We start from the raw sequence: 14,620 nt of genomic DNA, 5'->3' as shown, positions 1-14,620 counted from the left end.
TTTGGACCCTGATTATTGTTTCCCCAGTACACGTGTCGACACCAGTTACCCCGCCTCACCAGAGAAGCACTTTAAACAGTTTAGTGCGCCGCCACATCAAACATTTCAATCCATTTGTTATTAAGTGGAGGCAACAAGAAGTTTTCTTCTGACGTTTCAAGATACATTTTCTTAAACAAGGAAATGAAAACAAATAAAATCTTTAATCAAAGCTTTATTGACCAACTACAAAAGGGAATCAACAGGTCAGTTGTATAGTTCACGCACAGCGGCATGAAGTAATGTTCAGGCTCAGACGGTTAACGATTTTCCATCCATCCAGCCATTTTCTCCCGCTTCTCCATTTCCGGGTCGCAGGGGGGTGTCAGCCTGAGCTCCGTCACCCAGAACACATCACACCCATTAAGAACCTTGCTGCAGGTGGAGCCCACAGGAAGGTGGCACCCGGCGTGGATAGTGAACCCACCACGCTGAGATTGAGAGTCTCATGCTCTACCTACTGAGCTCGCCGGGGGCAAATTGTTTTTAATGGTATTCAATGACAAAGCACATTTTTATTGAGAACCAAAGGTGACCAAATCAAATACTTATATAATTACTTAAATGTGTCAGCGATGACTTAAAATTGTAATTACACATATAAATGTGACAATTCATTTCATGCAAAAAAAATTATTATTTAACTGTTTATTTATGTCATGGTCCAGTGTTGCAGCGCTTCATACATTTACTTACTAATCTGTCGGTTGCTGAGAGATGTTTTAATCTGAATAATCTCTCACCACTGAGACGCATAACGAGCAGGACCCAGCTTGGTTTTTGTCGGTTGCAAATAAAGATTTCTTCAATAAAATATCCAAACCAATGCCGAGGTGCACAGTATAATAGGATCTATTGTTTAGTTATGTGTTGCTACTGGGACGTGTTATCATGCGACGCCTTGTCAAGACGAGTCTGGAGTTTTACTCTCGAGTAATGAGCACAATTTAACATATAGCGCCACCCAGTGTAGAGGAATATGTTCACTCGCGCTGCATTAATCCATTATCTGGGATCGATCTGCATTGACTTGATGTGCAGGGGAGCCAATCAGGTGTGAGGACCCGCCCACTGACTTTGATGGACCAGTTTGACAGATAAAATAGACCCATGAAGTTCTGCAACACCAGACCATGAAATACATTATTAATTAAATAGTGAAATCTTACTTTTTATTTTTACATAAAATGAATTGGTAACTTCAATAATGAATTAATAACATTTAATGAGTATTTTGAGGCCCCCGGCGAGTTCAGCTGGTAGAGCATGAGACTCACAATCTCAAGGTTGTGGGTTCATGTCCCACGCCGGCGCCACCGTCCCGTGGGCTCTCCACCTGCAGGAAAGGTTCTTAACTGGTGTAATGTGATCTGGGTGACGGTGCTCAGAATGACACCCCCACCACCCGGAAACATATAAGCCGGAGAAAATGGATGGATGGATGGATGGATGGAGACATTTTTGTATTTTTATTTAATTTTAGCACTTTTGCCTTTCATAGGTTGTAAAATTTTGTTTAAAATCAAACCTGCTTCATTCTTATGAAATGATGGCTTTTTGTGGCATAATCATGTAGTTTAAAACAAGATTCAACTGTCATTAAAATGCATATTTTTAAAACTGGACACTTCAATCCCAAACATTGACATTTCTATAAAATGGAATCTGTTCAAAAGGATTAAAGTGACCAAAATGAAAGGCAGATCATCTCATTTAGAGTATAAATATGACTCTGTGGAAATAAGTCACATGCTCCTTAAAGGCGCGAATGAAGGAATATTTTCCATAAGGCCATTAAACTGACAGATTTCTCATGGTGGTCACAATAGGACATTAAATGCGCTGTTAAAAACTCCTCTTGACCAAAGCCTCCGAGCACAGAGGATACCTGGAAGGATCCAATACAGGTTAGAAACTGTCACTCAGATCATTGCAAACAAATAAAAGCATTGATTTAAGTATCAATAGCATTGGAAATAATCTTCGATGTGTAATAAGAAATGTACCGACCTGGAAAAAGACTGCGTCGCACCTACATGTCTGGATCTGAAAGGGAATATAAATGAAACAGCTGGATTATTACTGGTTCATTTTCAGGACATACTTTGGACAAAAAGTCCACAGGCGTGCTGCGGTAAACACTTCTGTTGTCGTTAGAAGGAAGCAAAAAGGTTTGGGAATGGATCTGCCTGCCATATTTATTTGTTGAGTCATCTGGACGAGTACGTCATAGCTCTCTCCTTACTTTAACAACGATACAGGAACAACAAATGCCGAGAGGTGCGACTGAAATAACTAAACCTGTTCTGTACTGGTACCATCTCTGCTCTTGGGGTTGGATTTTCAACATAAGAGTCGGCCTGACGTCAACGTTGCGGAGCAGCCAATGAAAAGAAATAAATATTAAGGGGAGTGCAGCTGTGGCAGGGGATGATTTTAGACCTTGAACACTTATAAAGGAAATAGTCACTGGAAGGAATCGGGAGAAAGAAGAGACACAAACCCCAGATGTGTACGTTGGTGTGTTTCAAGTGGGTCACTCTGCAGGAGTACTCGTTGTCTTTGGTGGGGGTGAAAGACACGTGTGTGGTCAGGTGGTACTGCCAGCTCTCCTCGAAGGCCAGGTCGGTCTGTTGGCTGTGTTCGATCTTCTGCCCGTTCCTCAGCAGCTCGATGGTGATCTCCGGTGGGTGGAAGCCGCTCACATGGCAGATTAATGTGTTGTTCTTCCCAAAGACTCTGGGATCCCGGCTGTACACCTGGACCTTCGGCGAAGCTGAGGAGAGGAAGAACAACAGTGACATTTTTTATTGATTCTGACTGTAAACAAAGACCTTTGATTTGTTTCCTCTTCCATTAACTTCCATTCCTATGCAGATGATACATAAATCTATTTTACTATGAAACCAGATACTACCTAACAACTTGTTTAACGAGGCGCTTGTCTTAAAGACACACAATCCTGGATGAGCTGTAATGTTCTGCTTCTGAACTCAGATAAAACAAAAGTTATTATATTTGGCCCAAAACATCAGACAGAGAAATGACCTAAACATGTAGTACCACTGGGTGGATGGTGGTACTTTGTCCTCCAGTACCACTGTGAGGAACCTGAGTCATTTTAGATAAGGATTTATCTTTCAGAAACAAAGTCAAGTGAGCCAGCCATGCAGTAGGACACCATCGTTTCAAAATAAAACTACGATACATCAGAATTCCTTCATACTGACTGAGTGACATCTTGGGTGGTGTACTATCACTGTGAGGTGGAATGACCCCGGGACAACTAGGAATTCTTGAGTTATTCCATGTCAAAATCAGGTGTCATATTCCAATTTTCAAAGTCGTTTTATTTTGAAACGATACATCAGAATTCCTTCATACTGACTGAGTGACATCTTGGGGTGGTGATGAAATAAGGGGTCTTATTGAATTTTCAAAGTTGTTTTAGTGAGTTAATCCTAGTTGAAATAAGAGTGTTTGATTGTATTCTAATTTCCAAATAGACTTTATTTTGAAATGCAACATCATACTGTAAAAATATAAGTTTGACTTAATATTTTGAAAACAATAGTTTGATTCCATTGGTACACTATTTGAATTATATTTTAATAAGTATTTTGTTAGCTTGAATAAATCAGTCTTTAAAAGAGTTCTCAAGGATTCATTTCGATATCATATGAGCTTTTATTTTATAATCAGTCGGCGGAAACAGTGCGAGCCAGCAGGACTGTCGTTTTTAATTAAACCCTACCCCACCTCTAGTCAGGTTGTGTTCTTTGTACTTTGACCACCACGTACTCATAAACTTATATAATCACAAAACGAAACAAACAAAACAACCATCAAGTAAACCTTACTGAGTATTGAAATGCCGTGTTTGATTAATACGTCTGGATGTTAAACGGACTTCCGGAGTTTCACTCACTGTCTTTCGCCGTCGCCAGGCCGACCAGGCAGAGAAGCAGCACCAGAGCGCCGACAAGCCGCCGCCACATCTTCTGGCTGTTGTTCGGACTCACGATCTGGCTGGACTGTTTTTTTTTTATCAGCGACACAAACCGAAACCAACTGGACGGACAGGATGTTTGGAGACCTTGTTTTGTCTGAGCGGGCGCTGCGTCACACGATCTTCGGAAACGGATCAACCCCGCCCTCGTTGGGAAACGTTTGACCAATAAACAAGCGTCCCTGTGACGTTTCCTCTACTTGACCAATAGGAAAATCCAGACGAGCTGTTGCTAGGTAAAAAGTGCTTCGACATGTTGCGCTTCAAACTCAAACCCTCCACGAGCGCACTGTTAAAATGAATACTTGAGAACAAAAATAACTTAAAACATTGCGAGTTTCTGGATAGAAAACATCAACAATGTCGATAGAGTCACCGTCGATTTACAAGAAGTAGAATAGTACTTTCACTTTCGTGTGTGTGTGTTTACATTCTGTGACTTATGCTTATTACTTCATGCCGTTTATCTTCGGTAAATGTGTAAATTTGAAGTTTATTTTCAGCTTCAATAAAAAGTACTCAACAGGTCAAACGGGTGAGTAAGAACCTGAAGTTGGAGATGGAGGGTTTCTTGCTTGACAGGTACCAACAGTGGGAACTGAATGCTTGTAAAAAGTTAATAATTTCAGGAGAAAGAAAAGTACTTTCTCCTTTAAAGGTTCCTGGAATCTTGAAATACGGCTCTCTGCCAGCTCCCTCTGGACCTCAATAATTGTGCTGTTGGTGTTCTGCCTGCCAACTTCCTTGTCCAGCTGGTGCCACAGGTTATCTGCAAAACAACAAATTGGCATTTTAGTTTTTGCCATTAAATACAAATCAGTACATGATTTGCAAGCAAACCGATGCACAAAAAAACCGATAAAGTGGAATAACATACATGAAGCTCGTGTTGATAATTGTTGTGAAGGAGGTCCAGAGTCCAGATCCAGTGCACATTCAGGATTTCAGCCTATCGACGGAGAAACTACTTAACCCGAGTGATTTAAACCTGGGCTCTCGAAGCAATGACAGGTTCAATACACTAAACTGCTCCAGATTGGAAGCTGTGACTGTGACTTCTCACCGAAGGTGAAGCCTGAAACTCTCTTCCCCTCAGACAACCCCACTGTGGCTGGGTTGAACAGAACGAGCACAACAATGTTAACTCCTGGGACGGTAAACTCATGAGCTCCAAGTGGGGTTATGTCTGTTTTTTAGTGGGGCAACAGACACACACACTGGTGCCTTCTCATCATTTGGCCTCGCCAGCATTTAAAATATGCTGCGTTGTACAAGCTTCACTTTGGTTGTGCTGCTATATTTAAGATTTAAGAAGCTTTATTGTCATTGTTCAAGTACAACGAAATTCCGTTTGTTGCATCACTAATAGCAGCAGCAGCATGTCACATTCACATTTAAATAAAAAAATAGTCTTTGGTAAGGTGCGGTATTGAAGTGCAAGTTCTTTTGGGGGGGGGTCATGATCCCTGCAGCAGTCTCTTCACAGCCATGGGGAAGAAGCTATTCTTCAGTCTGTTGGTGTCTGGAGTCTTCCAGAGGGGAGGGTGGAGAACAGAGTGTGTCCTGGATGGGCGGGGGTCATTTCGGATCTCTGTGGCCCGTCGGAGGAGCCGGCTGGAGTAGATCTCCTCTAGGCGTGGTAATGGGGATCCAGTGATCCACTGAGCAGTCTTGATGACCCGCTGCAGTTGTTTTTTTTCATTTGCAGTGCAGCTGGCGTACCACACCGTAGAACCGTAGGTGAGGACACTCTCTATTGAGCAGTGATAAAGGTTTTTCAGCAGAGGTAGAGGGAGTTTGTTGCCCCTCAGCGTTCTCAGGAAAAAGAGTCGCTGCTGGGCCTTTTTAATGATGTGGGTGGTGTTCACAGTCCAACCCAGGTCCTCTGAGATGTGCAGTCCGAGGAACTTGAAGTTTTTGACCCGCTCTACTTCTTCCCCATTGATCCTCAGACCTGAGTGTATATTGGAAGTATGTTACGATTGGCCGAGATTTGTTTCTGACTGATGTAGGTGTGGAGATTTTTGTCACATGATTTCTTTACCAATAAATTCACAGTGTGTGTAGTATAAATTGAATATTGAATCTGGAGATTTTTTTTGTAGATGAAATCCCGTGTGCATTGGTCACAAGACACATTCGCCAACGAAGGTTGGGGCGAAGGTTGTTTTTGTTTGCAGGTATTTATCTATTCATTGGTTTTGTTTGTATGGATGTATGTATGATAAAGATAGCCACTACACATATTTAATTATCCATTTATATCTAGTCTATTGTCTGTGTGTAACTACCCTGACCTTAAATAATTTTGTGCAAAAGTGAAACTGCTGCTGTGATGAACAGATTCCCTCATGTGGGGTCAAAGTCTCATCTAATCTAAATAGTTCTACTCATAAGTGAGTAAAAAAACACCGCAGCCTCTGCAGCAGCATGACTACCAGTATGTATTCTAGTTTTATTGTCCACGTTGGTAGTATTATAGTTAAAATTCACCTCTAACAGCATCGAGTTCGTAATGTGTCTCTATGAATGTTGGGTACTCTTGTACTCGGTGTACCTGATTTTAATGGGTACACACATTTGTTTTAAAAATACCTCTTATTAAAGAATGCATTACGAATCGTATTGGTTAAAAAAAATAAGACCTGTAGACATTTTCAGGAGTATTTATTCAACACTCAAACATTTTCAATAATTACATTATCCAGCACACTTTCACCCATTTTAAAAAAACAAACATACCAGGAATTCTAATTGACTTCTGATTCTCGTAGAAAGATAAAAACAATAAGAGTAGAAAAAGAAAATGTGTGAATCCCCAAAGGTAACCACAAAGTTGTGATTCTAATATCAAGGAAAGTATACAGTGACTTTACAAAGGACTTGACCCCACACAGAGCACTGCACTCACATCCCGTTATAGCATGCTGTCATTTGTTGTCGCGAGAAGAAAAGCGAGGAAGCCTGGAGGAACTGTTTATTGAATGTATGGTGAATTATTGAAGGACGACTACTGCTGGTAGCCGCGTACGAAGACTTCTAGGATCGCTGTGGACAGAGAAAGATACACAATGGGTACCACGAAGCAGACTGTGATACGAGTGAAGAGGGAATTCTATTAGAGGTCGGTCAACAAAGCAGGACACTCACCAAGACGAGCCTTCAATCAATTACATGCTTGGATCTGTAAAAAACAAAGCAGAGGTGAAACGTTTGTAACACTGAGCCTGTTTCAGAGCGCATTATATACATCTTTTTAAAATATCAGTAAGCCACAACATGACTGTGCTTGTACTGTGATGTTTTCTTGTAATAAAAAAAGCTGGTGGTCGGCTCATCTCCTTTTTATTTTCAGGTTCTGACAACTGATGAAGGTTTTTTTTTGTCTGACAGGAACTCACCCCAGGCATAGTCGGTGACCTTGACTCCATGGGTCACCCTGCAGAGGACCTCCTCTCCCTCCAAGGGAGTGAAGGAGGCACTCTTTGTCAGGTGGAAGTGCCAATCTGCTTTGAAGGCCAGGTCAGTCTGCTGGGAGTTGGGAAGTTCCACCTTGTTCTTCAGCAGCTGGATGCTGATGTCCGGAGGGTGGAAGCCGCTCACATGGCAGATGAAGGTGTTTTCCTTTCCAAACTCTCCGGGGTTGTGGCTGTACACCTGAACCTTCGGTGGAGCTGCGGAGGAGCGAGAGCGTCGGTCAGGCCACATTAAGAACAACGACACACGAGGACCGTCACACATCGAAACGCACTAAAAATACAGTTTTTCTTCAGTGAGGCCACAAACTATCGTCGGTCGCCGTTTACACTTTAATCTGACAGAATAGAGTCAGTCTGAGGGATCCGATCGGCCCATTTACCGTCAGTGGATCCATCCCATAATACTTTGGGACGTGATCACATGACCGCCCAACATCCATCTTTAGCAAGAAGTTTTGAAAAGCTGAATTATGTTCATTTTGTCATTTTAACTTTATGGTATCGTTTCTTTTTAACCAGCAAATCAGAAGGGAAAGATGTTTATACCCTTGTTGACATGATCGGTCAGGCCGGTCACCTGATAGAGCCGACACGTCATCACGCGTCAGAGGAGTCAAAACATGTCAGTACGGTTAAACACTGATTTGTGGGTAAAAAAGAAACGACACTATACAAGAACCGATGATGATTTGTTTGCTGGTTGAATTTCTTTTGCTCATAAAACACAAAGAAATGTCCAGAGTCTGATCAGGACCTCCGGTTCAGCTTTGACAAGACACGTTTTTCTCTGAACAGCATCCTGGGACATCCAGACATGCGCACTGAGGAGAATCGGACTCCAAACGGATCGGAACCAGTGTGGACAACAGTCAGCTCTCTGGTTCCTCCTGAATGGACCTGATCAGCTCAGGATCTAAAGAGAGACCTGTTTACATGAGGGTTTTCACTCTCAGCAGACTTTATTTTAAAGTATTCATATATATCCATATACACTGAGCTGGAGTTCAATTAATGTAGAGTGGAGGGTGAGACAAAAAAACACACAATCATGATCCAAACGGAAGTGTTGGAAATCCTTAGTGTGTGTGTGTGTGTGTGTGTGTGTGTGTGTGTGTGTGTGTGTGTGTGTGTGTGTGTGTGTGTGTGTGTGTGTGTGTGTGTGTGTGTGTGTGTGTGTGCCTCAAAGGGAGAGGCTCTTCGGAGAAATCGAAAGTAAAGTCCGGGTGCTGAGAGGAATTCTACCGAACTAAAAACCCAACACGACACACATTTTATTTTCTATAGTTTCTCTTTTATATGTGACTTTAACAAAAACGTTGTTATATGATCCATTGTTTGCTTCAATAACACATAATTACCCATTATCATTGCGCTTATACCGTGTTTACCGATTCCATGTCGTCATCAAGATCCTACTGAAACTCATTTTATTAAAACCAGCATGAATATATAGTTTGGTTCGTCCACCCAGGATAAAGAAAGAGTGATGCAGTTTGAGAATTTCTGGTAGTTTAGAAAAGAAGTGTAGCTGCAGTAGGAAGTACTTACAGTATTTGGAGTCCACAGCGCAGTATAGAGCTGCCAGAGCAGCCACAAGCAGCGCGAAGTTCATGGTTCCAAGGTTGTCTTCGCCCCGCAATACAATGAGGACACAGCGCGAGACTCTCAGTATACACCAGCTCACCTCCCACTGGCCCCGCCCACTGGGCCGCCACTGGCCAATCATAAATTAGAATCACCCTGTTGCTAGGTAGAATGCTCAGAGACAGGTTGTGCTCAATTCAGGTTAGTGGAAATCCCCCAAGATTCCCAGAAATCATTTTCATTTTCATTTTTGCTGAGCGCAAACACAATTGGCACCCAACATTTGTAAAACACATCAACACAATCAAAAGCGTGTTTGTATTTTTATTTGTCCTTTTTCCAGTTTTGTAGAATATTAATAAGCAACAAAGGAAACGGCAGAAATTCAGATTTTGATTTTGTTTTCATTCCCGTCAACAATTTTCCACTCGGATGTTTTATTGTCAGTGGTGGGCTTCAGCCCTCCCCTGATGGTTCCCACTCTACTCAGCTCTACTCAGCTTTATTTATAGAGTACTTTAAAACAGCACACATTGGCCAAACTGCAGCACACAGACAAATTCAACAAAATAGGCTGCTGCTGCTGCCAATGCTGTTAATGTCGGATTAGACAAACAATACATTACATAAGTTAACATGGGTGTCAACAGTTTCTGGTATGAAAAAGCAGATCACACATTCATATCAGCTGTCAGGTGAGGCAGGGTTCAGCCGAGAAGATGAATCAGGTGCAATGTACGTCTCCAGTTCAATTTCATCGTCATAATCTGATCATAATCTTTACTATACAACACGGGCCACAAAAACATTTCAGTAATATATTCATTATTAAATGTGTTGTAGTAGAGAGAAGCAGAATGATGAACCCCTGGAAATAAACTACGCTGCTTTATCCGAGTGTGGCGATGACTCTACTTCAGCCTGATGTGATTGTGCTACTGAGATAGTAACTTCAACAAAAAACTTCACTTTTACTGCTGAAGAAAATACCCACCAACAGTTGATCAAGAAGACCCACCGGGCCGATGGTAACTAGCAGATATGAATGCTGTCGTTACACTGATTCTGTAGGTGAGGACCCACAGAGATTATGGCTGGTGGATTGTTGACGTTCGCTTCTGGGTGTCGGTCAGGACACACAAATGACCCTGTGGATTCTTGGATTACTTCCTCTTTTATTAAAGGGAAATGCCTGAAAGTGCAGGCAGGCTTCAGTGGGTATATGGTGTGTGTGAGTGGTCCTACAACAACAACAACAACAACAACAAATAACAATCATTGGATTAATGGACCACAGAATCATAACAAACTGCCTTCAGAACAACTAAAATCAAACAGGATACAAAGGAAACACTAACTGAAGTAACCAGAACATATGAAGATTAACAATGACACCTACTGGACTTAAAAGGTACAAACCCACAAATCCCTCAGATGGGTGTCAATTAACAGATATTTACAGAAACTACAGCAATTTACACGTTTGGAACAATAACACACACAGACCTTAAAGGACTGGCAGACGATATGCTTAACAGAGAACCCAAAACTATATTAGGAAAATGTCCCAAAGATGAAGTAATATCAGTTATTACAAACAAGTATCCACATGGCTATTAGTATACAAAATACTGCAACAACATCCAACACGCAATGAACACTCTGTACACAACACATGGACTAGTAATCAAAGTAAGTACTCAGAAATACTTACAATTACACAAGAACGCGCAATAGCTGAACCAGAGGCGCTGCAACGGGGTAGGCAACACAGGTAACTGCCTAGGGCCCCGAGCTGAAGGGGGCCCCGAGGGACGGCTGACATTAATTCATTTCAATGACAAAATAATGTAACTGCTTTGAGACGCTGCAAGGACAGCGCATCAAAAATCCCCCGCAAGGGGCCCTTTCTTTTGGTGCTAGTGGGGGGGGCCCCCGACAGGGGGCAGATATCAGCGACACAACATGAAACCCCCAGGACACGTTACAATGACACACCGGGAACCTCCCTAATTGGGCCCCACTACTACCCTGCATCAACGTGGAGTCCTTGTTGTCAAACACACTGAATAAATGAAACGGACAAATCCTTCAGGGCACATGAAATGAAAAGGAAAAAACAAGAAGAGGATGAAAAGAAAAAACGTGATTGAGATAGGTGAGAGTGTGTAAGCTGTGTGTGTTAAATTAAAATAAAATAAAAAAGTTAGTCCCAGTTAGTCCCAGACACTTTGTCCTAAACTCCCAGTCATCCACCATCATCACCAGAAAAGTTAACTGGTCTGTGTAAAGTGAATTCAGCCATTTTCTTCTAAACACATTCATAAAGTGTGTATATATGTATATATTTGACAGTGTGGTTAACAGCACACTTCTCTGGTATGACACACTCAGAGCACATATGTTTTCTTACTTTACACCAATATTAACAGCTTTATTTAAGAACTCCAGCATTGCTTACACAGTTTGTCAGAAGTCTTGTGTACATACATTCATAGCCACACAATAAGTTGGTCCTTTGCTGACAATGATATTTTCTCCCAGAATAAAGTATTTGTTGTCAAATGCTAAAACTAATACCAGCATTAATGCTGCTGTCAGTTTAGTCTAGACTGTGACTCATTGGTATTTAGAATTGAACGATAATATAGTAATATAGTAATATATCCATACACTTTCTGCTATAGCCTAAATGTTACATTAAATAAAATGTTAACATGAAGCATTAAAGTAGTTACTGCAAACGAATGTTCATCAAGCATTCCATACATATCTCGAATGCTGAGTATTTGTGTTTTCTTTTGCTTGGTTGCATTTTTATCGCACTTAAAATTTCAGTTCAGTTTGTTTTTCTGGTATTTATATATATTGTGTGTAAAGTTTGCTTTCATTTGAGATAATTATGTTATTTATTATTTATTTTATATGTTAATTATTTAATTCCGTATTTCTTTACTAATCTGTCTGTACTTTATTCTTCATCATTCTGGGGGCGGGGGGGCCCCACAGTCCTCCTTGTCTAGGGCCCCCAGGGGGTCTAGAAACTTCCCTGAGCTGAACTCTGCTCCACACCCACATGGCAGCCATGGTCAACTGAACAGCGCAGCACGAGAAGAGAAAGGAGTAATGGCATGTCGCTGCCAGTAGATGGCACACTAACCCACAGCAACGCAACTCAATAGAATCCACACTTCAACATGATCGGTATAGTAAACAAAAACCATTAATAATGAAACAAACATGCCCAACTTCAGTTCCCACAGCCATTTAAATTCAGCCCAGGGTTTATAAAAACATACAGAGGAGGATGCATCATTAAAGGTACTATCTTAATTTAATAGGTCTTAACTATCTAAAATGTGTCCTCACACACAGTTCAAAAGGGCCTAAAAACAATTTAAAAAAACCAAATAAGCATATTAAAAGAGGATTAGATGGTCCGGATACGAGTCCTTTTTCTCACTGGAGCGATCCTTTCGAGGTCTTCGGCATTTATTTTCTCAGTCCGGTCAGTTCACTCCATGCAGCCACACACACCTCAGGCAGGGCATCCCACTCTGCCACTGAGGTGGTGCTTCTCACCCACGATCACCGTCGTCAGACTCCCAGTGTCCGTCCCTCCAGGACCCGTCGTCCCACCAGGACCCGTCATCCCACCAGGGCCCGTCGTCCCTCCAGGACCCGTCGTCCCACCAGGGCCCGTCGTCCCTCCAGTGCCCGTCGTCCCTCCAGTGCCCGTCGTCCCTCCAGGGCCCGTCGTCCCACCAGGGCCCGTCGTCCCTCCAGTGCCCGTCGTCCCACCAGGACCCGTCGTCCCACCAGGGCCCGTCGTCCCTCCAGGACCCGTCGTCCCACCAGGGCCCGTCGTCCCTCCAGTGCCCGTCGTCCCTCCAGGACCCGTCGTCCCACCAGGGCCCGTCGTCCCTTCAGTGCCCGTCGTCCCTCCAGGGCCCGTCGTCCCTCCAGGGCCCGTCGTCCCTCCAGTGCCCGTCGTCCCACCAGGACCCGTCGTCCCACCAGGGCCCGTCGTCCCTCCAGTGCCCGTCATCCCACCAGGACCCGTCGTCCCACCAGGGCCCGTCGTCCCTCCAGGGCCCGTCGTCCCTCCAGGACCCGTCGTCCCACCAGGGCCCGTCGTCCCTCCAGTGCCCATCGTCCCTCCAGGGCCCGTCGTCCCTCCAGGACCCGTCGTCCCACCAGGGCCCGTCGTCCCTCCAGGACCCGTCGTCCCTCCAGTGCCCGTCCCTCCAGGGCCCATCCCTCCAGGGCCCGCCGTCCCTCCAGCGCTCTCTGCTCCAGCGTCCTGCCGGTGTTGTGCCAAAAAGTGATTTCCCTCCCAGGGTTAACAGCCCAAAATGTAAAAATATACTGAACTGTATTACATGTCACGTATGTATAATAATAATATAAGACATATTAAACCTATAATTTCTTTGTTTTACATGTAACCTATTGGTAAATCATCTCAATTGCAGCTTGGTTTACAAGTGCAAAGAAGGAAAACAGACAACTCAAACACATAAACACTGTAAACAATAGTTATTGACATGTAAAAGAAATGCAAGACGATGCTATGACCTACAAATCCTCCCTTGTTAAATTGTCTTTTCTTGCATACAAGAAACATGAGCCGTTCCCAGAGACACACCTTAGTTGTTACTGTGTTCATTCAGTTTAATATATTTGTACGTTATGACTGTAAATCCTAATAAAAGCAGCTGGAACAGAGCGGACATCTCCAGCGACAGCTAATTTGTGTGCGCTGCCATGAACGGGAATCAGTTTTTGGCAGGGAATCGCTATTTGGCCCAATACCAGCATTCTCCCTTCCGTGTTGTTGGCCGTGATTTCAGGTCTTCCTTTGACTGCTGATTGGTTACCGGAGTCTCTGGCCTGCTGTCTGACACGCGGTGCAAGGTGTCACTAACGGGACTCATGCAGCCAGATGTTAGGTATGTCCGAATTGTTACTCCTAACCCCTTAACTATCGAGTTTTCCTAAACCTCGGAAGTGTTTTGTGTGGCGGCCATGATGAGGACTGTCCGAATTCTCAATAAGCAAAGGAAAGGAGGCTCATTGCTTCCTTTAGAACCTCCTTTAGCCTAGGAACCACTGATGTTTCCTTTAGAACCTCCTTTAGCCTAGGAACCACTGATGCTTCCTTTCTCAAAGGACATTCTCAAAGGGACCCAATTATCCGAGCGTTAAACTCATGATGTCGGAAAAAGGGAGCAGATCATGTAAGTTACCAAAGCAATAATCTGCCTAGAACAACTTCAAATCATCTAGAACCCAAATTAACTTTTTGTAGTCCATTTTCGGAAACTTGTAGTTCTTTCCCCACTACCGCAGTCGTCCCTAACTTGCGCAGCCGTTGCATTATTATGACGTCACTCAGTGAAAGTGCTGTCTGACTGCCACGCCACCGTCATCTCCTTTCACTAACTCCTTTAGGAAGCTTCCTAACACCTTTCCTAACTCCTTTAGGAAGCCTCCTAACACCTTTCAC

The 14,620-nt window shown here is 43.2% G+C and overlaps 2 protein-coding genes across 6 annotated transcripts; both read right to left on the bottom strand.

Moving 5' to 3' along the window:
* Nucleotides 1–201: 201 nt before the first annotated feature.
* On the bottom strand, nt 202–4,817 carry LOC308127033 (beta-2-microglobulin-like). 5 transcript variants are annotated; one of them, XR_013936477.1, is made up of 5 exons: nt 3,968–4,817; nt 2,543–2,815; nt 2,050–2,085; nt 1,497–1,927; nt 202–329 (listed from the first exon to the last, which is right to left on the bottom strand). XR_013936477.1 is itself a non-coding variant. In XM_080491779.1 (4 exons), the coding sequence occupies exons 1-3, from the start codon at nt 4,035–4,037 to the stop codon at nt 2,072–2,074; spliced, it is 357 nt and encodes a 118-aa protein (XP_080347905.1). In that variant the 5' UTR covers nt 4,038–4,220; the 3' UTR covers nt 202–1,927; nt 2,050–2,071. The 5 variants fall into 5 exon arrangements, 1 of the variants encoding a protein (XP_080347905.1); XR_013936478.1 differs by having other exon boundaries at nt 202–374; nt 1,436–1,927; nt 3,968–4,198; XR_013936479.1 differs by having other exon boundaries at nt 202–484; nt 1,317–1,927; nt 3,968–4,191.
* A 1,881-nt stretch (nt 4,818–6,698) lies between these two features.
* Nucleotides 6,699–10,895, bottom strand: b2m (beta-2-microglobulin). The gene is made up of 6 exons (XM_080491778.1): nt 10,826–10,895; nt 10,106–10,352; nt 9,076–9,241; nt 7,450–7,722; nt 7,199–7,232; nt 6,699–7,096 (listed from the first exon to the last, which is right to left on the bottom strand). The coding sequence occupies exons 3-5, from the start codon at nt 9,137–9,139 to the stop codon at nt 7,219–7,221; spliced, it is 351 nt and encodes a 116-aa protein (XP_080347904.1). The 5' UTR covers nt 9,140–9,241; nt 10,106–10,352; nt 10,826–10,895; the 3' UTR covers nt 6,699–7,096; nt 7,199–7,218.
* Nucleotides 10,896–14,620: the final 3,725 nt, after the last annotated feature.

This window comes from Lipophrys pholis (genome assembly GCF_963383615.2).
Source record: "Lipophrys pholis genome assembly, chromosome: 22".
Lineage (NCBI taxonomy): Eukaryota > Metazoa > Chordata > Actinopteri > Blenniiformes > Blenniidae > Lipophrys > Lipophrys pholis.
Note: the sequence above shows the minus strand (reverse complement) of the source record. Positions and strands in the feature narration are given on the sequence as shown.